The 27,676-nt window shown below is 45.9% G+C and overlaps 1 protein-coding gene across 1 annotated transcript in view; it reads right to left on the minus strand.

Annotated features, from left to right (window-relative positions):
* SESN1 (sestrin 1) overlaps positions 1-19,192 on the minus strand; it is a 30,320-nt gene extending 11,128 nt beyond the window's left edge. The window contains 5 exon segments of the mRNA XM_030199188.1: positions 2,232-2,414; positions 5,828-5,858; positions 5,860-6,029; positions 13,495-13,560; positions 19,005-19,192. Coding sequence (XP_030055048.1) covers positions 2,232-2,414; positions 5,828-5,858; positions 5,860-6,029; positions 13,495-13,560; positions 19,005-19,082 — 528 coding nt within the window. The 5' untranslated portion in view covers positions 19,083-19,192.
* Between the last annotated feature and the right edge of the window lie 8,484 nt (positions 19,193-27,676).

Here is a 27,676-nt window from a genome sequence, read left to right on the forward strand (position 1 = left end):
GAAAATATTTCTTAATTGGAGAGTGTCGGGTGCAGGGAGCAGCCTTCCAGGAAAGGTGGTAAGAATTTTCAAAAGTCTGGGCTAACCAAAGAGTACAAACAGGAGATCAAGCAGAGGAAGGGGAACAGCTGATAATGCAAAAGAGACAGGTTTCCTTTCTACTCCCTGCTCCCCTGAATTATGGCTCATGGTCAGTACTAGGTGTCACTGTCCTATCCATTAGCGGCTGATGCAAGGATAAAGCTGTTCTACACATCTTATTTATTTAGATTTTGCTCACACCTTTTTCAGTAGTAGCTCAAGGTGAGTTACATTCAGGTACTCTGGATATTTCTCTGTCCCAGGAGGGCTCACAATCTAAGTTTGTATCTGAGGCAATGGAGGGTTAAGTGACTTGCCCAAGATCACAAGTAGCAGCAGTGGGATTTGAACCGGCCACCTCTGGATTGCAAGACAAGTGCTCTAACCACTAGGCCACTCCTCCACTCTGTACAGCATTACATACTCTAGAAAAGGAAACCAAACTATAACCCCCCAACCCCAACCAACCCTACACCAATGCCGACGCAGTCTATTTACTTTGAATGGGCTGTGCTGGTATTGCCGTGCAGCTTAGTAAACGGGGGTAAATCCGCTCCACTAACTTACTGATTTCATTTATTTGAAAAATCTTTATCAGTAAAAATCAAGAAAATATAATAAAGTAATACAAAAAGACAATATAAAATCAACCTACATCAGACAAGAGTTATAAAATATCGATATCATTCAAAGACATTCTACCACTCCCAAATGGAGAGGAATTCAGGCTTTACTGACTGGGTCCAGCAGGGGGCAGCAGAGACTTTACAGCGATTGGTAGGCAGACCTTTTTCTGTCGCAGACCCCTTTCATTTACAGCAGCAGTGGGCTCCCTTCCCTACTCATTGACAAACCCCCAGAGTTGCATCCACAAGCCTCAGGGTGTTTTCACTCCACAACTGTTGCCCTACTAACCAGACTGCTCAAGACCAATGCGTAACCACCATCTCTTCCCAGCTTCCTCTTGGCTCCTATCCCCACATTAAAGGGCATCGACACTGATTTTTGCCACAATGCTGTCCATTCTTTTCTCACTTTTGTCCCCCTTCTCCTCTCTTCCCCACCCCTCAGGTAAGCATGTGGCTGCTGCTCCTGCCCTAATCAGGGGAAATGAACAAGTACTTAGCTCATGGCAAGTTACATTCAGGTACACTAGGTATTTCCCTGTTCCAGAAAGCTTACAATCAATTTGTACCCAAGGCAGTGGAGAGTTAAGCAACTTACACAAGGAAGAGCACTAGGATTTGAACCCTGGTTTCCCTGGTGGTCAGCCCTGTTCTAACCACTACACCTCCCAGCAGTAGGAAAAGCTGCACCTTCTCAGAAAGGGAAATGGGACTTGATATACCGCCTTTCTGAGGTTTTTGCAACTACATTCAAAGCGGTTTCCAAATATTCAGGTACTTATTTTGTACCTGGGGCAATGGAGGGTTAAGTGACTTGCCCAGAGTCACAAGGAGCTGCAGTGGGAAGCGAACCCAGTTCCCCAGGATCAAAGTCCGCTGCACTAACCATTAGGCTAAAGGGAAGCAGCACTGCCATAACACCTAGGAAGGCACCACAGGGTCCCAGGACTGCTCTTCCCTGGCTCCTGCACCAGGGATTCTTATTGGCATTTTAATGGTGTTTTTTGTATATATATTTTATTGCTGAGGAATTTGTAATCATTCATTTTAAGTATTATACACCGCTTAGACCTAAGTGGTTTAGTTTCATTTTTCAGGTACTGGGTCTGTCCCTAGTGGGCTCACAGTTCACTGTATTTTAAACGGTGTTAATTACTGGACTTTACTGTTGTAATGTATCTAGAATTCTTACATGGTTAAATGAATAAAAAAATGCCAAAATTAAATTGTTTCCAAATCTAACTGGTGTTTACCCTTGTTTACAGCAGGGACAGAATTGGGCCTTTGCAGCATCGCCAACCCTAACTGACCTGAGATGCGGATGGTCCGATGTAAGCCTCGGATCCAGCACTCTTTGAAGGTTAATTCAATACAGTGCTGCTGTCAACACTAGCCCAAAAGAACAATGTACTGAGGAGACTATACTGAAGAACAACCCTGCCCCTAAAACTGAGCCCAAGCGTAGCTACTAGAGGTATTCATTAATACAATCATCGTTTCAGTGTTAGTAAGACGAGAACTGACCTCAATGTGCTCTTTGGTGATGAGCCACGGTCGGTGGGCCAACATCTTGTTCAGCTCCCCTAGGTTCTGCAGTTTCAGGGGGGCGTTTTCCAGGCCGTTCAGCCACTTTGGGTCTCCGCCTACATGAAGGAAGTCGTTCACGTGCAGGTTGACTAGGTAGGAACACTGATGTCTGGCTGCAGCCTGTGGAGAACAGACGTTAACAGAAGGAGCTCCTCAGTCACCACACACGCCTGACTTGTTCTTAAGTGCAGAAAGATAAGGCATGAGAAGGATATAACAAAACCACATCCCAAGAACTTGGCCTTTGAAATTTCCTCCCTCGCCTTTCCACATTCAAGTCCAAGGGCAGTTACGTACAGGTGACGTTTTTCATGTGTCTTCCAGCAGAAGGCACACTGTCTATCCTGATCCATAGCAGCAGGGGGGGAGGGAGCAAAATTCCCCAGGCCCTGGCCTCTGGGGGGCCCGACGCAAGGGTCTCTCTCTCCTGCCCCTGACGGGACCCAGGTGATCGCATCCCAACAGGAGCAGGAGAGAAAAAACTCCAGCGCCGGGGCCCCCCTTGCATTGCCTGCCTAGCAGCTGCTGGGCCCTCAGGCCGTGCATCTCAGTTCTGAGACTGCAAAAACGTTAACATAGGTATCCAGTAATTCCTCAATCAACAAAATTCCAACACAAAAGCAAGGTCTCAGAGTAAAGAGCTGCACGAGGACAGAAATCAAACCCGTCCCCACAGAATTTAACCTGTCCTCACCCAGTCCCAAAAGAATTTAATAGTACATAAAAAAAAATTGCTGTCGGTTCTCTCAGTCTCTCTCTTGGTTTGAGCCGCAGCACTGCAGGCAAGGAAGGAACGGAAGTTGGAACACTCTGGTTCGCAAGTGAAGACTTCTCTGATTCACTGGCACTGTGTGCTAAGAGATCGCCCACATGCACGCGGCAGTAGGTCAGGTGACATCTGATGCTCATGCCTACATCGGAGCTGAGGTCTGCGCATCAGCCCGGGAGCAGAGAGGATTAATAGTAACATAGTAAATGACAGCAGAAAAAACCAGATCGGTCCATCCAGTCTGTCCAACAGTCACAATCATTATCAATTCATGATTAAATTGACAATGAATGTGAGTGGAGGAGCCTAGTGGTTAATGCAGCGGACTCTGATCCTGGGGAACTGGGTTTGATTCCCACTGCAGCTCTTTGTGACTCTGGGGAAGTCACTTAACCCTCCATTGCCCCAGGTACAAATAAGTACCTGAATATATGTAAACTGCTTTGAATGTAGTTGCAAAACCCTCAGAAAGGCGGTATATCAAGTCCCATTTCTCTTTCCCTAAATTATATACTTGATTATGGTCTGTCGCTTTTCTGGGACATAGACCATAAAAGTCCACCTGGCCCTATCCTTATGTTCCTTGAAGCCCACTCCAGCCTATTCATCTTCTCATTTGTGGGACACAGACTGCATCTGTGCTGTTAAAGCAAGGAGGAGGAGGAGACAGCAAAGAACTTGTACTCAGTAGGTGAGCATACACTTCCACAAGAACCCCACAGGAACTGCTTCCGTCCCCGTGGGGTTCCATGGGATTCCCGCAAAACCCCATTCCCGTGCAGGTCTCTAGCTCAGTCATTTATCTTCTTCAGTATAATAAATTTCACAATCTATTGGTGACCTCAGCGGTGCTCATTGTTAAAATTTAAATATAACAATGTACCCAGCACCCACCTCTTCATCGGTTCACCCGTTAACAACTATTGAATTTTTTTTTATTATTGATTTTTTAATTATTTTTATCAAGTATTTTTTACTTATCTTTTTATGTCAAACCCAGGGGTTCCGTTGTCTGACATGCATGTTTCGCTCAGAAGCCGAGCTGTCTCAAAGACATCTCCCCTCCCCCCCCCCCCAAGCTTCTATTAGCGCCAGCTCTATTACTCCAACCCCCTTGCAAAGTCTCAGTTTTGAGACTGAGCACGTGTGACTTGAGGAAAACAGGCCTTCGTTTTGTGATCATCTGTTTCTGACACCTTACGTCCTGCATGGGGCTACATGCACGGTGCAGGACGCAAGGCGTCAGAAACAGATGATCACACACAACGAAGGCGCCGGAGTTGACCGGTGCTGAAGAAGACTCTTCGGCTGGTGGGGTTTGGGGACCCCTGCCAGCAAACAAGGTACCTGATGCGGCAGCGGGGGACGGGGTCAGATGTAGAGGGGGCTAGGGCGTAATCTGTGGGGGCCCATGCCCCCGTGGCCCCACATAGCTATGCCCTGTAGATAACTGTCAGTGATAAACAGGTTCAGGCTTTCTAGCAAACTAGGCCTGTAAAACCAAAGGATCTCTCAGACCTGATATGTTACTAGAAGAAATGTGACAGCCTGATGAAGCTTGGCAGAGTTACAAAGTTTGGCAAGGATTGTGTAACATACAGCTGGACGTAGGCATTTTGAGAAACTTTGATAAGAGATAATTGGGCAAAGATAAGGCCAGGTGCAGAAAAAGTTGAACTTGGTCATAATTGGATGGGAGATAAGCAAACTCAAACTTGGTCATAATTGGATGTATATGCCAAGTATGATGAAATTGCAGGTGGCCAAATGTGTAGGCTATAGAAAATAATGGTAGAAGGAAAATATAATATTGGCAATTTGTTAAGTCAGTCGGAGAATACAGTAGACTGTGACGGCACCTGTTGTGTGTCACGGAGCGCTGCTCTCCCAATATGAGAAATGAAATGACTGATTTACGGACTTTGATGATCTTGTGTTAATCCTGCTTTTGGTGAGTAATTAAACTTTGAGAGCTAATTTCTCATATTCACCTAATCCCAGTGTCCTTCTGATTGACAAGGTCTCAATTATTTTATTATATACTAGTAAAAAAGGCCCATTTCTGACACGGGACAAATGAAACGGGCGCTAGCAAGGTTTCCTCGGAGTGTGTATGTGAGAGTGACTGTGTGTGAGAGAGAGAGTGAATGTGCCAGTGTGTGTGTGATAGAGAGAGTGAGTCTGGGTGCGAGTGTGTGTGCGAGACACAGTGTGAGAGACACAGATTGTGTTTCACACAGATACAGTGTATGCGAGAGCGTGTGGGTGAGAGGCAGACTCTCTGTGAGACTGAGTGTATGAGACCAAGAGAGTGTGTGAGTGACTGTGTGACACATAGAGAGTGAATGTGATACAGTGTGAGACAGAGTGTGTGAGAGAGAAAGACATTGACTGAGAGAGAGAGAGAGAGAGTGTGTGTGTGTGTGAGACAGAGATGCCCCCCCCCTCTCTCTCTCTCTGGCATCTGAGCGTTACTGTGCAGGACGCTGAGCTCTGGCTGTGCTTCAAGGAACTGACCAATCCTATTTAATAGAATTCACCTCCAACATTCTGAAGCCGAGAAACCTCGTGTGGTTGGTCACTTCTGCTTGTGACGAACCCGGAAGTATGTGATGTCAATTCAGGAGATGGATACAGAGAGCAGGAATGGCTCAGCCATGCAGTCAGCTTCAGAATGTTGGAGGTGCGTTTTATTATATAGGATACATTAATGGTGACCCCGATGTACAGCCCCTGGTCTGAAGTGCATTGCTCCTTTACTCACCATAATACCGATGTAGTGTCGGTTAATGCAGAGGTAGCGGCCCGTCCATCTGAAGCAGGTAATGCTCGGTCTTTAAAAAGCTTTCTAAATACTGTGGATGGAAAGCCATCACCAGTGTGATATTGTCCAGCCGCCCGACAGCAGCAAAAGCATCAGCAACGACCGTCTGTAAATGTACGTCTTCAGTCCCCACCTGAAGGATCTGGGAAAATAAGCAGATGGAGAAAAAACGCTTAAAGATAAAAAGTCTGACGCCTGGAGAAAGCAAAGCTCAGTGTTATCTACTTACTAAACTGCTGAGTCCGTTTAAAGGATTAATATCACCCCCTCCCAATCTCCAGTCAGGGTGGAATACCTGCTACACAACTCAGAGAGCTGCTCTTAACACCGCCCCCCCCCCCCCCCCCAACAGTTCTCACACATCCAAGTTTACAAGAAACCATATTCTAGGGCAAAATGAGGCAAATCTAGGTGGTGAGCGAGTTTTGTGTCTTTAATTAAACTCTGCTTGATATAAAAAAATAAAAAGTTAATCCAGGGCGTTTTCTTGCCATTCATTTACATCTGCATCAAGAAATCATTTCATTTAGCAGATGCAGATCACGTGGCCTGCCCAACTCAGGTATCAGCCATGCCAGTTTGGCTCCTGGTACCTGTCATTAGCTGGAAAGCGTGGCCGAGCCATCCTGCTGCCGACACCAGGAAATGCACGAGTACCCCCAAAGCCTAGACCCTGCCTCACTTTCAGAGCCTGATGCAGCGTCTTCCCACTGCTCGTACAAATCAGAATTCGACTTCTAATGCCTTTGTATCGCTCCATGGTGCGACCGCTCCTCGATATTGTGTTCAATTCTGGTCGCCGCATCTCAAAAAAGATATAGTAGAATTAGAAAAGGTGCAGAGAAGGGCGACGAAAATGATAAAGGGGATGGGACGACTTTCCCTATGAGGAAAGGCTAAAGGCGGCTAGGGCTCTTCAGCTTGGAGAAAAGGCGGCTGAGGGGGAGATATGATAGAGGTATATAAAATAATGAGTGGAGTTGAACAGGTAGATGTGAAGCGTCTGTTTATGGTTTCCAAAAATACTAGACTAGGGGGCATGCGATGAAGCTACAATGTAGTAAATTTTAAAACGAATCGGAGAAAAATGTTTCTTCACATCAACGTGTAATTAAACTCTGAATTCGTTGCCAGAGAATGTGGTAAAGGCGGTTAGCTAGTGGAGTTTAAAAAAGGGTTGGACGGCTTCCTAAAGGAAAAGTCCATAGACCGTTATTAAATGGACTTGGGGAAAATCCACTATTTCTGGGATAAGCAGTATAAAATGATTTGTACTTTTTGGGATCTTGCCAGGTATTTGTGATCTGGATTGGCCACAGGATGCTGGCTCGATGGACCTTTGGTCTTTCCCAGTATGGCAATACTTATGTGCTTATGTTCTAGACGGCTTACGTTAAAAGGGTTTCCAAGTCTAGTCCCCCCCCCCCCCCCCAGGTCATTTCGTTTACCCTATGACTCCCACCTCCACCAGTAATAACTCCAGGCACACCACACCCTCTCAAACAAGCCCCTCTAGTTTACAATCCCACGGAGTTTTGAGATAGTGGCATGACACATTTCCATTCCAGAAGTGTCTCAACAATAACATTTTGTTTGCCCAATGAATGGTCATTAGAATAGCCAAGTTTGCACCCTGGAAATTAGGCTCTAGGCCTGTGAAAGACAGGATGAACAAACAGTGGCTTGCAAACCTCAGAGCATGGCATCCCAAAGAAGGATGATGGGCAGGAATCCCCAATGCAACACCCTGTACTAGGGCCAATAGAATTTCCCTGGGACTGGTCATGGGATTTGTTCCTACCTGTCGTTTACTAAGGCGCACTCACATTTTTAGCGTGCACTAAACGTTAGAGATGCCAATGCATTCCTATGGGCATCTCTCAACGTTTAGCATGAACTAGAAATGTGAGGCGGCCTTACTAAAAGACACCCTATATGAAAGTCAGGTAGATCAGTATTACTCCGATTTAATCCTTAGAGGAACATTAAGTGATGCCATACTGGTAGAGACCGAAGGTCCATCAAGCCCAGTATCCTGTTTCCAACAGTGGCCAATCCAGGTCACAAGTACCTGGCCAGATCCCAAAACAGTAAAACAGATTTTACGCTGCTTATCCTAGGACTAAACAGTGGATTTTCCCAAGTCCATCCTAATAATGGCTTATGGACTTTTCTTTAGGAAATATTTTAAAAACCCTGCTAAGCTAACTGCTTTTACCACATTCTCTGGCAACAAATTCCAGGGTTTAATTACTTGTTGAGTGAAGAAATATTTTCTCTGATTTGTTTTAAATTTATTACATAGTAGCTTCATTGCGTGCCCCCTAGTCCTAGTATTACTGGAAAGAGTTACAAGCGATTCAAGTTTACCCTTTCCACTCCATTAATTATTTTACAGACCTCTATCATATCTCCCCTCAGCTGTCTTTTCTCCAACCTGAAGAGCCCTAGCCACTTTAGCCTTTCCTCATAGGGAAGTCGTCCCATCCCCTTTATCATTTTCGTCGCCTTTCTCTGTACCTTTTCTAATTCCGTTATATCTTTCTTGAGATGCGGCGACCAGAATTGAACACAATATTCGAGGTGCGGTTGCACCATAGAGCGATACAAAGGCATCATTACATCCTCATTTTTGTTTTCCATTCCTTTCCTAATAATACCTAACATTGGTTTCTTCTTCCCGCCGCTGCACACTGAGCAGAGGGTTTCAATGTATCATCAACGATGACACCTACATCCTTTTCCTGGTCTGTGATTCCTAACGTGGAACCTTGCATTACGTAGCTATAGTTCGGGTTCCTCTTTCCACATGCAACACGTTGCACTTGCTCACATTAAACGCCATCTGCCATTTGGATGCCCAGCCTCCCAGTCTCATAAGGTCGTCATGCAATTTTTCACAATCCTCTTGCACTTAACAACTTTGAATAACTTGTGTCATCAGTAAATATTAATTACTTCACTGTTATTCTAATCTCCAGATCATTATAAATATGTTAAAAAGCAGCGGATCCCAGCACAGACCCCTGCAGAACCCCACTATCCACTCTGTTTCTTCTCGTCCTGATGGGTGTTGTGAATGATCATATTTTGGATGGTTGGTTAGTATGTGCTCTGGCTTTGTTAAGTGTAATGCATTGTGCATTAGTTGGGGCTCTTGGAATAATGAATAAAGAAATTACTGCTGCCTCTGCCATTGTTATTCTTTTTTATTGCTTTATTTTGGAGGGTTTTTATATTGTTTTTATTTATTACATTTGTACCCTGCGCTTTCCCCACACATTGCAGGCTCAATGCGGCTTACATAGTAAATATAATTACAATTACAAAGTCTTGAAGGAGAATATTATAAGCAGTGAGTGGGGTTTTGAGGATAAAAGAGTTGAACAAGTAGAGGCAAACAAAGGGAAAGGATAATCAAAAGGAAGAGAGACTGGTGAAGGTGAGGAGAGAGAAGATAAAGGGTATAGCGGAAAGATGAGGTATAATGAGATTGGGATATATAAGGGTTTAAAAGTAGGGTTATTCGGGTAAGCTGTCTTATTTTTCTTTTATTGCTCTGTACACCATTTTCAACGGTTTATACTGGGGAACTGTGATAAACGTTTCCAAATAAGCAGGGCCATCATTCCTTCTCAACCTCTGCATCGTGTGCCGTTCACAACACGGCTGCAACAGGAAAGATTTCCATTTCCTCCCCTGGGCCTTATTTAATATCAGTGTGTTTTGTAGGGTTATTTTAATGCTGGTAAAACGCATAACAAATGACAGCAGATAAGACTTGTATGGTTCCATCCAGTTTGTCCAACAACCAGACCGAGCTGTATCGGTACGATCCACGCAGGCCACACCTCGCAGTGTCCTGTTTGACAAAGTGCTACAGTTATTTAAGTTTTCTGGTGATTTCATCATCTTTCTATATAGGGATCCTACGTGTTAAATTCCGACATGTTTTGGAAAATGAGTCAGGAGAAAGGCAGGGTACTATCCCAGGCTAGAATAAAAAATTTGGGATGTTCCCTATTTTGGATTAGTGGGAGGGGAGAGCAGCTATCCTCTGACTCGCTCTCTTCCACAATAGGTACGACAGGTCTGATGCTCAGCACAACTCCTGCAGTAACACCAACGGTGCAGAACAACATACCACTGGAACAGCGCAGAAAAAACGAGCTCGCTAATGCTCGAGGGAAAATAGGGTACTGAATTATACGCATGCTGTAAAAGCAAAAGCGGGGGGGGGGGGGGGGGGGGGGGGGGTGGGGGTGGGGGGGGGGGGGGGGGGGGGGGGGGGGGGGGGGGGGGAATGTGCTTGGTGAATGCGCAGAAGTGTTTTGCGGTAAGCTCAGCTCTTGTGTGCATGCACCAGGCAAACCTGGAAGTGAAGTGGCAGCTAAGAAAGCAAATAGAACGTTAGGTATTGTTAGGAAAGGAATGGAAAACAAAAGTGAGGATCTTATAATGCCTTTGTATCGCTCCATGGTGCGACCAAACCTCGAATACTGTGTTCAATTCTGGTCGCCGCATCTCAAAAAAAGATATAGTGGATTTAGAAAAGGTACAGAGAAGGGTGACGAAAATGATAAAGGGGATGAGACGACTTCCATATGAGGAAAGGCTGAAGCGGCTAGGGCTCTTCAGCTTGGAGAAAAGATGGCTGAGGAGACATATGATAGAGGGCTACAAAATAATGAGTGGAGTGGAATGGGTGGATGTGAATTGTTTGTTTACTCTTTCCAAAAATGCTAGGACTAGGGGGCATGCGATGAAGCTACAAAGTAGTAAATTTAACACAAATCGGAGAAAATGTTTCTCCACTCAACATGTAATTAAACTCTGGAATTCGTTGCCAGAGAATGTGGTAAAGGTGGTTAGCTTAGCAGGGTTTAAAAAAAGGTCTAGCCGGCTTCCTAAAGGAAAAGTCCATTGACCGTTATTAAATTGACTTGGGGAAAATCCACTGCTTATTTCTGGGATAAGCAGCATAAAATATACTTAACTTTTTCAGGATCTTGCCAAGTATTTGTGACCTGGATTGACCACAGTTGGAAACAGACTTGATGGGACCTTTGGTCTGTCCCAGTGTGGCAATACTTATGTACTTATAACGTGCTTGGCACATGCGCAGAAGTGTTTCGCAGTAAGCTCAGCTCTTGTGTGCATGCAGCAGGCAAACCCGAAAGTGAAGCACACTGCGTCTGTTTTCTGTGCCTTTAAATATAAGATTTTCATTATTTATTTACTTACTTGGAAGGCTTAATTTTAAATGCAGAAAACAGGCGCCAATGTGTTTTCCATTTCAGATTTGCTCCCGAGTCGCACATATTTGTCTCTCACTACCAGTGCTTAGGGGCTTGCACGGGTTTCCCTCTTCCAAATAAAATTTTTAAAAAACCCATATTTTAAAGAAAGAACTGTGAGCAACCCTCTCTTCAACCACCCCAGCGTGTGCTCCGAGCTGGCGTTAGGTTTCAGCATAAGGGCTGTGCTGGTTTCTCCGAGGATTGGGAGGGAATAGAAATGACCTCATTAACATTCATGTTTGACTACATTTAAATGGTATTCGCGCTAGTCTTTGGCGACTACCTTGTCTCCTGCGCTACAGAACTCTGAGCATTCTGCGCTAACGCCTGCAGTAGTCGTGCGACAGTCGCCTGTAGCACCGGCGTTATAGGAGTAGCCTAGTGGTTAGGGTGGTGGACTTTGGTCCTGAGGAACTGAGGAACTGAGTTGGATTCCCACTTCAGGCACAGGCAGCTCCTTGTGACTCTGGGCAAGTCACTTAACCCTCATTGCCCCATGTAAGCCGCATTGAGCCTGCCATGAGTGGGAAAGCGCAGGGTACAATGTAACAAAAATAAAATAGATACTATTGGAGATTCTACATGGAATGTTGCTACTCTTTGAGATTCTACATGGAATGTTGCTACTATGGAGATTCTACATGGAATGCTGCTATTCCACTAGCAACATTCCATGTAGAAGGCTGCGCAGGCTTCTGTTTCTGTGAGTCTGACGTCCTGCATGTACTGCAGGACGTCAGACTCACAGACAGAAGCCTGCGCGGCCACATTGGTGATCTGCAAGGGCCAACTTCTACATGGAATGTTGCTAGTGGAATAGCAACATTCCATGTAGAATCTCAAATAGTAGCAACAGTGGAGGAGTGGCCTAGTGGTTAGGGTGGTGGACTGTGGTCCTGGGGAACTGAGTTGGATTCCCACTTCAGGCACAGGCAGCTCCTTGTGACTCTGGGCAAGTCACTTAACCCTCCATTGCCCCATGTAAGCCGCATTGAGCCTGCCATGAGTGGAAAGCGCGGGGTACAAATGTAACAAAATAATCACAGCACAAAGCAGAGAGCATGAAAAGGCAGACGAGCCTGAAAAGCTTTTTGTATTTTATTATCGAGTAATTCATGGCTCTGGCACCTGATTTTCCGATTAATTCAATCTCTATTTGGTGGTTCTTCAAGATTGATCAAGCAGTTACTTCTTTGCAGGGGCGTATCTGGACTTCGCCGTTAGGGGGGTCCAGAGCCGAGGTGAGTGGGCACATTTTAGCCCCCCCCCCTGGCGCCACTGCCGACCCCCCCCCCCCCCCCCCCCGCCAGAACCACCTCCAACAACTGTGGCCCACCCGCCGTGACATCGCCTACCTTTGCTGGCGGGGGACCCCAACCCCCGCCAGCCGAAGTCTTCCTTCTTGCTTTGTTTAGTTTCCGAGTCTGTCTGACGTCCGACGTCAGACTCACAGAAACAGAACGAAGCCCTGCAGATCGCAAGGCTTCGTTCTGTTTCTGCGAGTCTGACGTCTGTCAGACTCAGAAACTAAACAAAGCAAGAAGACTTCGGCTGGCGGGGGTTGGGGTCCCCCGCCAGCAAAGGTAGCAGACGGCGACGGCAGGTTACCGGTGGGTTGGCGGCGGGAGGGGGGGGGGGGTTGAGGGGGTCCAGGGTCAAATCTACGGGGGCCCTGGCCCCCGTGGTTCCATAGCAGCTACGCCCCTGCTTCTTTGTCCTGTGTATTTCAGTAAGGTTCGTTTTTCCTCGAATATTTAACACTATTTTTGGAGCTGTACCAATACCCCTATGGTATTCTCTTCCGGATGATGTTAGAGTGGAACTGAATTATTTAAGTTTTAGGAAAAAATTGAAAACTAATTTTTAGTATATGTTATTAGTTTTAATGAAATTTTATCCATATTTTGTTTAGTGATAAATTTTATTTGTAAATCGTGATGAACCCTTAATCTGGGGATATTGCGATTAATAAGCTTCACACTGACACTAACAAGGCAGATGATCTAGTGTTCCCAAAACCAAAAAAAAAATCTAAAATTACAGAGCAGCTGGTTCTGCTCGGATGGCAGATGTACCGAGGAACTGCTCTGAAAATAGCTAAGTTAAAAAGCAGAGGAAGCGCTGATTTTAAAGTTCCTCAGCCCCACTGCCAAAACGCAGCCATGATTTACAATCATTAACTCTGTCCAAAACATTCTGTAGGTCAGCAGCTGTTTAAAAGCAGAAATGCGACAGCTTAAAAAAAAAAAAAAAAAGGTTTCCTCAACAGTGTTACCAAGCAGTGCACCAGAGCAGTGCAAACATTACCTCCTTCTCGGGGATGAATCGGCTTGGTCCGTGTCCCAGTGGGCGAGGAATCTGGATTCCAAGTTCCTAGAAAAGAAAGTGACACAAACCCTTCACGATAGCTGTAACAGTTACAGCAGGGAATAAAAAAAAAAAAAAAAAAAAAAAAGCCCTCTGTTCACTAGGCCGAGCCGTGCTCCGCCTGCTCACCCGACACCCTCCCCTGCTTGAACTGATAACACCCAACCCAAAAGAGAACTGTGCACTTTTGTCTGAAGTAGATGGAACAAGATGTTCCCCAAGACAGCAGCAACACCCCCCCCCCCCCCCCACCCCGGTCAGCTGCAATATCCACAGCAAAGAGGAAACCAAACCTAAGCCTTCAGTTTGCCGCACTTAAGAGCAAAAAAAAGCAGAAATGGCTCACAGATAAGATGATGTTTATAGGAAAGGAGAAGACGGAGACCCTTCCCCCTCGCTGTATCGCTAGGGTACGGCATATTGCGTTAATTGGGGGCTGAATCCTCCTCTCCTGTGCCGTTTTTGATGTGGCCCTGTGTTACAGGAGAGCAAACATCGGCAGCAGCGCCAGCAAAGCGCAGCAGCTGAAAGGGAAGGACAGCGGTGGGGACTTAAGCTGTGGAGGGAGGGGTGAGAAGAAGCTTTAGAGGAGAGGAACAGAGAAAGTGGGGGTGGAGGGAGCAGATCAGAAGCCGAGTACGAGCTGGGGGGGAGGGGGAACGGAGGATACAAGGTGGGCCTTGTGATGGGGGAAGTCCACCCAAATTTGTCTAAATAACTTAACTGTCGATATTTTATTGTAAATTTCTACAACGTGATATTGTGTTTTAGAAAATGCAGGACTAAGATGATCTGCAGTGATCTTATGATTTATCTGCACCGGATTCTTCCGGAAGTAGTCTGCGCAGGACCTGCCCACGGCTGGATTTCGTTATTCGCACCTGACCCAGGGCCAAGGAGTGAGGCTGCCTCCTTCCTTTACTGTAGCTGAGTGGATGCAAAGTAACTAAGCCAAAGAGCAGTAAAGAAGGGCTGCAACGCGGAGCATTTATTTAAAACAAAAAAATAAAAACATTCTGCCTGATGTCTTTTGGCTGTTATAATATTCCTGGATGCTGGAAGCGCCGTAGGGCAGGATCTGACACTCGCTTGTATTTATCACCTGGCTACCTGCCCAGCCATAAAAATCAGCCCTTCCCATATCACCTCATGCAGTACTGCACAAATTAACGCAAAGTCACAATTTCAGACCTGTCCTGTAGACACCGGAGCTTAAACTTTTGGGAACAGGACTGACGCATCAACAAGCAGCCATGTCGGACAGCTCCAAGTCCCAGCTCGAGGGGGAGGGAGGGAGGGAGGGGGTTGCCCTGGCCGGACTTTAGAAAGATCCCACACAAAGCTCTTCATCTGGATTATATCTGGCTAATAAAGCCACACTCCAGCCCCTGCTGCTTTTCAGGGAAAAGAGAAGATCCAGAAACACTGCGATTTCTTTTGCTGGAATTGTGTGAACTATTTTTGGACACAGGCTGACCGAGGATACCCGAACCACCATGGTGCACTGCAAACGACCTCTGCTTGCTTAGAACTAGGAGACATGAATTGAGATTGAAGGGGGGGGGCAGACTCAGGAAAAATGTCAGGTTCACAGAGATGGTGGTGGATAAGTGCAATGCCCTTCCGCGGGAGGTAGTGATGAAAACGGTAATGGAATTGAAGTGTGCGTGGGATAAACACACAAAGGAATCCGAATGGATCCACAGAATCTTAGCGGAGATTGGGTGGCGATGCCGGTAATTAGGAAGCGAAATCGGTGCTGGGAAGACCTTGACTGGATAGGGATGGGTTTGAGTGTAAATTTTAAGGGGCTTCGACGTTAGCTTCAGAACTTTTAATACAAGAACAGTGCTGGGCAGACTTCTACGGTCTGTGCCCTGAGAATGGCAAGGACAATTCAAACTCGGGTATAAAGTATCACATACCATGTAAAATGAGTTTATCTTGTTGGGCAGACTGGATGGACCATACAGGTCTTTATCTGCTGTCATTTATTATGTTATTCTCTGGGGTTCTTCATGGAATGTTGCTACTAATTGGGATTCCGGAATCTTGTAATTCTTTAGGGTTCCAGAATCTTGCTATTCTTTGGGGTTCTACATGGAATGTTGCTACTAATTAGGATTCCAGAATCTTGTAACTCTTTAGGATTCCAGAATCTTCAGAACTTTTAGTACAAGAATGGTGCTGGGCAGACTTCTACGGTCTGTGCCCTGAGAAAGGCAAGGACAAATCAAACTCGGGTATAAAGTATCACATACCATGTAAAATGAGTTTATCTTGTTGGGCAGACTGGATGGGCCGTACAGGTCTTTATCTGCTGTCATTGACTATGTTACTATGTTACTCTTTGGGGTTCTACATGGAATGTTGCAACTAATTGGGATTCCGGAATCTTGTAACTCTTTGGGATTCCAGAATCTTCAGAACTTTTAGTACAAGAACAGTGCTGGGCAGACTTCTACGGTCTGTGCCCTGAGAATGGCAAGGACAAATCAAACTCAGATATAAAGTATCACATACCATGTAAAATGAGTTTATCTTGTTGGGCAGACTGGATGGACCGTACAGGTCTTTATCTGCCGTCATTTACTATGTTACTCTCTGGGGTTCTTCATGGAATGTTGCTACTAATTGGGATTCCGGAATCTTGTAATTCTGTAGGGTTCCAGAATCTTGCTATTCTTTGGGGTTCTACATGGAATGTTGCTGGTAATTGGGATTCCGGAATCTTGTAACTCTTTGGGATTCCAGAATCTTCAGAACTTTTAGTACAAGAACAGTGCTGGGCAGACTTCTACGGTCTGTGCCCTGAGAAAGGCAAGGACAAATCAAACTCGGGTATAAAGTATCACATACCATGTAAAATGAGTTTATCTTGTTGGGCAGACTGGATGGGCCGTACAGGTCTTTATCTGCTGTCATTGACTATGTTACTATGTTACTCTTTGGGGTTCTACATGGAATGTTGCAACTAATTGGGATTCCGGAATCTTGTAACTCTTTGGGATTCCAGAATCTTCAGAACTTTTAGTACAAGAACAGTGCTGGGCAGACTTCTATGGTCTGTGCCCTGAGAAAGGCAAGGACAAATCAAACTCAGGTATAAAGTATCATATACCATGTAAAATGAGTTTATCTTGTTGGGCAGACTGGATGGGACTGTATAGGTCTTTATCTGCCGTCATTTACTATGTTTGCTCTATCATCTGCATAAGGCGCTGGCTTCAAGTCCCGTCCCCCCCCCCCCCCCCCCCCCCGAAGCTTACCAGCACCACAAAACTGTTAACATTGTCAGCCCCGAGATAAGAATGCTGTGCCTGGATTCTCTTGGCATGAAAAATTGCAACCTATTGGCCTCATTTTGAGGAAACTGACCAAACCAGTCCAAGCTGTGCCAGCCCTGTACTTAACCTGGAGAAAGAAAAACAAGTCCAGAAGAAACCTTGAGGAAAACATGAACATTAAACCATGCTCACTCCTCCTCCCTTCCAAGGCTGCTGCACGCAAAAAAAGGAAAGAAAGCCACAAGCCTCAAAAACGACATCTCTACCGTAAGGGCTGCGATACCGAAGCCCCCTTCCCCTCCCCCTCCCCCCCCCCCATTCTCCAGCACGAGCCTTAAACTCGTCCCAGCGCACTCTTTGCCGTATTTATTTATTAGGATTTATTTACCACCTTTTTTGAAGGAATTCAACGACAACAAGAACATAAGCTACAGACAATTACAGCAGTAAAAACATTCAAACAATACACAATAAAACGTTTTAATAGCATTGGGTGAAGAAAGGAAAGATGGAACATAGAGACAGATAAGACAGTAACAGGAGGAAGAAAATAAGGGGCTAATTTAAAAGAAAGTTGCACATGAGGTCAGAGGGATGGTTAAATATTATCTCAGCTAGGGTAGGAGTGGATCAACACGTCCTGCTACAGTATGTGCAGCCGGTGTCCCAACGATAGAGGCTGGAAGCTCAGCCGCACATGAAAATATGGGCAAAATAAGGGAAAACCTGGGCACTGAAAGGCAAGAGGAGCCGGGCATTCCCTTCTCACCACTCTCAGGCTACAGTAGTGCAAAACCGGGCACAAGTGTAACACTTAGTTGGAATAATGGTGAAAACACGGGGCCACAAAGTGACGATCGGAAGCCAAAGTCTCGGAAAAGGATTACGTTGGACGACAGGGGGGTATCAGCCCACCTCCCTTGCGGATGCAGGCGACTGCAGTGCATTTTGCTCTTTTCTACAGGTCCCTCAGGTGTAGCTGGGGTGGGGGGGGGGGGGGATGTTTAACCAAAAAATGAAAAAATCTGGTCCCCCCTGACAGAAACCCTGGGCATCAGTTTCACTATCAGGACGGTGTCCATGCATATTCTTGAAGCCCTAAAATCATCTCTTAATATTTTTGGACAACTCTGTGAAACAGAAAATGTTTAAAGGAATAAGTTATTGTCTTCAGTTGCTGTTTTTCAAGAAATTCACCCAAGGCCGTGTACAGCGTGAATAAACTGAGCATAGGCAAGAGATAATAATACACAGTAATAAAGCTAAAACGAGTAAACTAGGTTAGGAGTCTGGCTGAAAGCAGCTGAGCCACCATTAACAGCAGCCTGTGGGACAGAGGTGGAGGGATCCTGCCGGAACGAGAGGCTGCTGCGTCCCCCCCAGCTCCCATCACTGGCAGAAGGCGAGCGAGACAGAACACGGAACGGGCCGGGTCTGCTATTTTTTATGCTATAAAGCCGAAGCCCCCGAAGGATCCTTAGAGCTGGTTGGGGCTGGAATTTGAGATATTGGGGAGGGCAGGGCGACATGATGCAATCAGTAAAGAGACAGGAGGAAAAAAAAAGTCAATGTAGACGGAAAAGCACCGAAAACAACCCTCTGAGGAGCCGAACAATTATTTCTGGCCACATTTTCCGAATACTTTCCTCCTGGAAGTGTTTTGCGTGCAAAGGGCTGAACTGCAGACATGTCCGTACATGTATCTGTACTGTTCCCAGTGCACGGGTTTATTATTCCATTAAAAATCCTAATTAAACAGGACAGGCGTGGAGCTCTGAGACTGACTCTTCGTGTTCAGTGTACAGCGCTGCGTACGGCTATGGAAAGCAGTAGCAGTACAGCGCTGTCTCCAGCACTTACCATAACAAAACGCAGCATGAGCCAGATGCCCCATGTCTTTACTTATTGGGATTTATGTGCAGGACAAAGGACTGCCCCCCCCCCCCCCCCATATATACAGCATGTAACAGAGGTTGCCCCCCCTCCCCCCATATACAGCAGCAGAGGTTGTCCCCCCCAATCCCCACTCGCACTTACAAGACACCCTGGCTAAGGAGTCCTGACCTGCCCAAAATACCCCGGAGAACCAGCACCCTGCAGTCATTGGGGGTGGGGGGCAGATCCTGCTGAAGCCCCTTCCCCCTCCCCCCTCCCCGCACTCACCGTCCCGTTGCAAAGCAGCTCCTGCACGGACAGAGCCGCTTGGTAGAGCCGCGACTCGGCCGCCGCAGCCACGATCATGTCCGGACGAGGAGGAGAGAGAAAAACACAGCGTCCGAGAGCGAGTGGCACCGACTCCCACCGCCCACACTCACTACTGCGCTCGGTCTCTCCTCGGAGGAGGCTCAGCCCCGCACAGCCGACACTGGCAAGATAAACAGGGCGAGGAGGGGACTCCAGGGCAGAACCAATAGGAGCGGGAGGAGTCCCGACAGACACCGGCACTGGCCAATCGCACGCAAGGGGAGGGACGGCGACTGCAGGAGAAAAACAGGAGGCAGTAAACAGCTGAGAGAGAAAAGAGAGTAACCCCCCCCCACAAAGAAAACCACACAAACACACACATTTATATGCTATATACCAGGGTAATGCACCCAAAGCAAACACATAATCATCTATAATGCAACAAAAACAGCAACACTCCCCAGAAACCCCCCCTCCCAAAAGAAAAGCCACAAACACACAAACTGATCTGCTATACATCAGCACAATGCACCCAACACAAACACAGTGGGCTATAATGCAACAAAAACAGTAACACTCGCCCAACCCCCTCCCAAATGAAAAGACACAAACACACACTGATGCAAAGTGCACCCAAAGCGAACAATGACCTATAATGCACACAAAACTGTAACACTCCCCTCCACCCCCCAAAAAGATTTGCTATATACCAGCACAATGCCCCCAAAGCAAACACATAATCATCTATAATGCAACAAAAACAGCAACACTCCCCAGAAACCCCCTTCCAAAAGAAAAGCCACAAACACACAAACTGATCTGCTATACATCAGCACAATGCACCCAACACAAACACACAGTGGGCTATAATGCAACAAAAACAGTAACACTCGCCCAACCCCTCCCAAAATGAAAAGACACAAACACACACTGATGCAAAGTGCACCCAAAGCGAACAATGACCTATAATGCAACAAAAACAGCAACACTCCCCAGAAACCCCCTCCCAAAAGAAAAGCCACAAACTGATCTGCCATACATCAGCACAATGCACCCAACACAAACACAGTGGGCTATAATGCAACAAAAACAGTAACACTCGCCCAACCCCTCCCAAATGAAAAGACACAAACACACACTGATGCAAAGTGCACCCAAAGCGAACAATGACCTATAATGCACACAAAACTGTAACAGTCCCCCCCCACACACAAAGAAACCACACAAACACACACATTTATATGCTATATACCAGGGTAATGCAACCAAAGCAACACATAATCATCTATAATGCAACAAAAACAGCAACACTCCCCAGAAACCCCCCCTCCCAAAACAAAAGCCACAAACACACAAACTGATCTGCTATACATCAGCACAATGCACCCAACACAAACACACAGTGGGCTATAATGCAACAAAAACAGTAACACTCGCCCAACCCCCTCCCAAATGAAAAGACACAAACACACACTGATGCAAAGTGCACCCAAAGCGAACAATGACCTATAATGCACACAAAACTGTAACACTCCCCTCCACCCCCAAAAAGATTTGCTATATACCAGCACAATGCCCCCAAAGCAAACACATAATCATCTATAATGCAACAAAAACAGCAACACTCCCCAGAAACCCCCCCTCCCAAAACAAAAGCCACAAACACACAAACTGATCTGCTATACATCAGCACAATGCACCCAACACAAACACACAGTGGGCTATAATGCAACAAAAACTGTAACACTCCCCCCCCCCCCCCCCCAAAAAAAGATTTGCTATATACCAGCACAATGGCCCCAAAGCAAACACATAATCATCTATAATGCAAACAAAAACAGCAACACTCCCCAGAAACCCCCTTCCAAAAAGAAAAGCCACAAACACACCAAACTGATCTGCTATACATCAGCACAATGCACCCAACACAAACACACAGTGGGCTATAATGCAACAAAAACAGTAACACTCGCCTAACCCCTCCCAAATGAAAAGACACAAACACACACTGATGCAAAGTGCACCCAAAGCGAACAATGACCTATAATGCAACAAAAACAGCAACACTCCCCAGAAACCCCCTCCCAAAAGAAAAAGCCACAAACTGATCTGCCATACATCAGCACAATGCACCCAACACAAACACAGTGGGCTATAATGCAACAAAAACAGTAACACTCGCCCAAACCCCTCCCAAATGAAAAGACACAAACACACACTGATGCAAAGTGCACCCAAAGCGAACAATGACCTATATGCACACAAAACTGTAACAGTCCCCCCCCACACACAAAGAAACCACACAAACACACACATTTATATGCTATATACCAGGGTAATGCAACCAAAGCAAACACATAATCATCTATAATGCAACAAAAACAGCAACACTCCCCAGAAACCCCCCCTCCCAAAAGAAAAGCCACAAACACACAAACTGATCTGCTATACAACAGCACAATGCACCCAACACAAACACACAGTGGCTATAATGCAACAAAAACAGTAACACTCGCCCAAACCCCTCCCAAATGAAAAGACACAAACACACACTGATGCAAAGTGCACCCAAAGCGAACAATGACCTATAATGCACACAAAACTGTAACACTCCCCTCCACCCCCAAAAAGATTTGCTATATACCAGCACAATGCCCCCAAAGCAAACACATAATCATCTATAATGCAACAAAAACAGCAACACTCCCCAGAAACCCCCCTCCCAAAACAAAAGCCACAAACACACAAACTGATCTGCTATACATCAGCACAATGCACCCAACACAAACACACAGTGGGCTATAATGCAACAAAAACTGTAACACTCCCCCCCCCCCAAAAAAAAAAGATTTGCTATATACCAGCACAATGGCCCCAAAGCAAACACATAATCATCTATAATGCAACAAAAACAGCAACACTCCCCAGAAACCCCCTTCCAAAAGAAAAGCCACAAACACACAAACTGATCTGCTATACATCAGCACAATGCACCCAACACAAACACACAGTGGGCTATAATGCAACAAAAACAGTAACACTCGCCCAACCCCTCCCAAATGAAAAGACACAAACACACACTGATGCAAAGTGCACCCAAAGCGAACAATGACCTATAATGCAACAAAAACAGCAACACTCCCCAGAAACCCCCTCCCAAAAGAAAAGCCACAAACTGATCTGCCATACATCAGCACAATGCACCCAACACAAACACAGTGGGCTATAATGCAACAAAAACAGTAACACTCGCCCAACCCCTCCCAAATGAAAAGACACAAACACACACTGATGCAAAGTGCACCCAAAGCGAACAATGACCTATAATGCACACAAAACTGTAACAGTCCCCCCCCCACACACAAAGAAACCACACAAACACACACATTTATATGCTATATACCAGGGTAATGCAACCAAAGCAAACACATAATCATCTATAATGCAACAAAAACAGCAACACTCCCCAGAAACCCCCCCTCCCAAAAGAAAAGCCACAAACACACAAACTGATCTGCTATACATCAGCACAATGCACCCAACACAAACACACAGTGGGCTATAATGCAACAAAAACAGTAACACTCGCCCAACCCCCTCCCAAATGAAAAGACACAAACACACACTGATGCAAAGTGCACCCAAAGCGAACAATGACCTATAATGCACACAAAACTGTAACACTCCCCTCCACCCCCAAAAAGATTTGCTATATACCAGCACAATGCCCCCAAAGCAAACACATAATCATCTATAATGCAACAAAAACAGCAACACTCCCCAGAAACCCCCCCCCCCAAAACAAAAGCCACAAACACACAAACTGATCTGCTATACATCAGCACAATGCACCCAACACAAACACACAGTGGGCTATAATGCAACAAAAACTGTAACACTCCCCCCCCCCAAAAAAAAAAGATTTGCTATATACCAGCACAATGGCCCCAAAGCAAACACATAATCATCTATAATGCAACAAAAACAGCAACACTCCCCAGAAACCCCCTTCCAAAAGAAAAGCCACAAACACACAAACTGATCTGCTATACATCAGCACAATGCACCCAACACAAACACACAGTGGGCTATAATGCAACAAAACTGTAACACTCGCCCAACCCCTCCCAAATGAAAAGACACAAACACACACTGATGCAAAGTGCACCCAAAGCGAACAATGACCTATAATGCAACAAAAACAGCAACACTCCCCAGAAACCCCCTCCCAAAAGAAAAGCCACAAACTGATCTGCCATACATCAGCACAATGCACCCAACACAAACACAGTGGGCTATAATGCAACAAAAACAGTAACACTCGCCCAACCCCTCCCAAATGAAAAGACACAAACACACACTGATGCAAAGTGCACCCAAAGCGAACAATGACCTATAATGCACACAAAACTGTAACAGTCCCCCCCCCCCACACACAAAGAAACCACACAAACACACACATTTATATGCTATATACCAGGGTAATGCAACCAAAGCAAACACATAATCATCTATAATGCAACAAAAACAGCAACACTCCCCAGAAACCCCCCCTCCCAAAGAAAAGCCACAAACACACAAACTGATCTGCTATACATCAGCACAATGCACCCAACACAAACACACAGTGGGCTATAATGCAACAAAAACAGTAACACTCGCCCAACCCCCTCCCAAATGAAAAGACACAAACACACACTGATGCAAAGTGCACCCAAAGCGAACAATGACCTATAATGCACACAAAACTGTAACATTCCCCTCCACCCCCAAAAAGATTTGCTATATACCAGCACAATGCCCCCAAAGCAAACACATAATCATCTATAATGCAACAAAAACAGCAACACTCCCCAGAAACCCCCCCTCCCAAAAGAAAAGCCACAAACACACAAACTGATCTGCTATACATCAGCACAATGCACCCAACACAAACACACAGTGGGCTATAATGCAACAAAAACAGTAACACTCGCCCAACCCCTCCCAAATGAAAAGACACAAACACACACTGATGCAAAGTGCACCCAAAGCGAACAATGACCTATAATGCAACAAAAACAGCAACACTCCCCAGAAACCCCCTCCCAAAAGAAAAGCCACAAACTGATCTGCCATACATCAGCACAATGCACCCAACACAAACACAGTGGGCTATAATGCAACAAAAACAGTAACACTCGCCCAACCCCTCCCAAATGAAAAGACACAAACACACACTGATGCAAAGTGGACCCAAAGCGAACAATGACCTATAATGCAACAAAAACAGCAACACTCCCCAGAACCCCTCCTCCCAAAAGAAAAGCCACAAACACACAAACTGATCTGCTATACATCAGCACAATGCACCCAACACAAACACACAGTGGGCTATAATGCAACAAAAACAGTAACACTCGCCCAACCCCTCCCAAATGAAAAGACACAAACACACACTGATGCAAAGTGCACCCAAAGCGAACAATGACCTATAATGCAACAAAAACAGCAACACTCCCCAGAAACCCCCCCCTCCCAAAAGAAAAGCCACAAACACACAAACTGATCTGCTATACATCAGCACAATGCACCCAACACAAACACAGTGGGCTATAATGCAACAAAAACAGTAACACTCGCCCAACCCCCTCCCAAATGAAAAGACACAAACACACACTGATGCAAAGTGCACCCAAAGCGAACAATGACCTATAATGCACACAAAACTGTAACAGTCCCCCCCCACACACAAAGAAACCACACAAACACACACATTTATATGCTATATACCAGGGTAATGCAACCAAAGCAAACACATAATCATCTATAATGCAACAAAAACAGCAACACTCCCCAGAAACCCCCCCTCCCAAAAGAAAAGCCACAAACACACAAACTGATCTGCTATACATCAGCACAATGCACCCAACACAAACACAGTGGGCTATAATGCAACAAAAACAGTAACACTCGCCCAACCCCCTCCCAAATGAAAAGACACAAACACACACTGATGCAAAGTGCACCCAAAGCGAACAATGACCTATAATGCACACAAAACTGTAACAGTCCCCCCCCACACACAAAGAAACCACACAAACACACACATTTATATGCTATATACCAGGGTAATGCAACCAAAGCAAACACATAATCATCTATAATGCAACAAAAACAGCAACACTCCCCAGAAACCCCCCCTCCCAAAAGAAAAGCCACAAACACACAAACTGATCTGCTATACATCAGCACAATGCACCCAACACAAACACAGTGGGCTATAATGCAACAAAAACAGTAACACTCGCCCAACCCCCTCCCAAATGAAAAGACACAAACACACACTGATGCAAAGTGCACCCAAAGCGAACAATGACCTATAATGCACACAAAACTGTAACACTCCCCTCCACCCCCAAAAAGATTTGCTATATACCAGCACAATGCCCCCAAAGCAAACACATAATCATCTATAATGCAACAAAAACAGCAACACTCCCCAGAAACCCCCTTCCAAAAGAAAAGCCACAAACACACAAACTGATCTGCTATACATCAGCACAATGCACCCAACACAAACACACAGTGGGCTATAATGCAACAAAAACAGTAACACTCGCCCAACCCCCTCCCAAAAGAAAAGCCACAAACACACAAACTGATCTGCTATATATCAGCACAATGCACCCAACACAAACACACAGTGGGCTATAATGCAACAAAAACAGTAACACTCACCCAACCCCTCCCAAATGAAAAGACACAAACACACACTGATGCAAAGTGCACCCAAAGCGAACAATGACCTATAATGCACACAAAACTGTAACAGTCCCCCCCCCCCCCACACACAAAGAAACCACACAAACAGACACATTTATATGCTATATACCAGGGTAATGCAACCAAAGCAAACACATAATCATCTATAATGCAACAAAAACAGCAACACTCCCCAGAAACCCCCCCTCCCAAAAGAAAACCCACAAACTGATCTGCTATACATCAGCACAATGCACCCAACACAAACACAGTGGGCTATAATGCAACAAAAACAGTAACACTCGCCCAACCCCCTCCCAAAAGAAAAGCCACAAACACACAAACTGATCTGCTATATATCAGCACAATGCACCCAACACAAACACACAGTGGGCTATAATGCAACAAAAACAGTAACACTCGCCCAACCCCTCCCAAATGAAAAGACACAAACACACACTGATGCAAAGTGCACCCAAAGCGAACAATGACCTATAATGCAACAAAAACAGCAACACTCCCCAGAACCCCCCCTCCCAAAAGAAAAGCCACAAACACACAAACTGATCTGCTATACATCAGCACAATGCACACAACACAAACACACAGTGGGCTATAATGCAACAAAAACAGTAACACTTGCCCAACCCCTCCCAAATGAAAAGACACAAACACACACTGATGCAAAGTGCACCCAAAGTGAACAATGACCTATTATGCACACAAAACTGTAACAGTCCCCCCCCCCCCCCACAAAGAAACCACACAAACACACACATTTATATGCTATATACCAGGGTAATGCACCCAAAGCAAACACATAATCATCTATAATGCAACAAAAACAGCAACACTCCCCAGAAACCCCCCCTCCCAAAAGAAAAGCCACAAACACACAAACTGATCTGCTATACATCAGCACAATGCACCCAACACAAACACACAGTGGGCTATAATGCAACAAAAACAGTAACACTTGCCCAACCCCTCCCAAATGAAAAGACACAAACACACACTGATGCAAAGTGCACCCAAAGTGAACAATGACCTATTATGCACACAAAACTGTAACTGTCCCCCCCCCCCCACACACACAAAAAAACATCTGCCATATACCAGCACAATGCACCCAAAGCAAATTTGATGTGCCGATGATCAGAAGCAAATGTAGGCTATAGAGCCTGTTAGTGCCATACTAGCACCTTTGTTTGTTACTGTCTCATGATCAGAGCCCCCAAGCACGTAAAACAACATGCGGGCTCTGAAGACAACTAGCATGCAAATGCATGTAAAACAGGGCTCTTAGCGCAAATAGCATGCAAATGCATGCTAAACCTAGTCATCCCCAACGATCAGCGAACAGTGCGCCAAAGATTGGCTTGCTGGCCACGGCAAACCCTACGCCAGCTCGGAGCTGGCGATAGGGTTTGCAGACCATTGGGGAGAAATAGTGAGCCCTGATTGCATACTAGCTGACCCCCCATTCCCCCCAATGCAACAGCCCTGGCAGGAAACTCGACCCAACCCCCCCGACCCCCAGCAACAGGGCGCCGGAGGTCCAGTGGACCTCCAGTCCCCCGACCCCCCCCCCCCCCACATCCCACCAATGTCCCTAGTGGCTCAGTGGGTCACGGGTATATCTCTCCCCCATCTGGTGGTCTAGTGGCCCTTCCCCACACCCCTACCTCCCTCCTCTTCCATCGGTGCTGCCTGCAAAATGGCGGCACCCAACCCTACCCACTGCATCCTGGGATGCACTGGACACGGCTTCACACCATATAAAGGAGTTTGGCGCCGATGGAAGAGGAGGGAGGCCACCTCTTTCCTCCAACTGCAGGTAGAGGGGTGAGGAAGGGCCGCTAGACCACCAGGTGGGGGGGATTTACCCGTGGCCCTCTGGGCCACCA

This window comes from Microcaecilia unicolor, chromosome 3, assembly GCF_901765095.1.
Source record: "Microcaecilia unicolor chromosome 3, aMicUni1.1, whole genome shotgun sequence".
In the NCBI taxonomy this organism is placed as follows: Eukaryota; Metazoa; Chordata; class Amphibia; order Gymnophiona; family Siphonopidae; genus Microcaecilia; species Microcaecilia unicolor.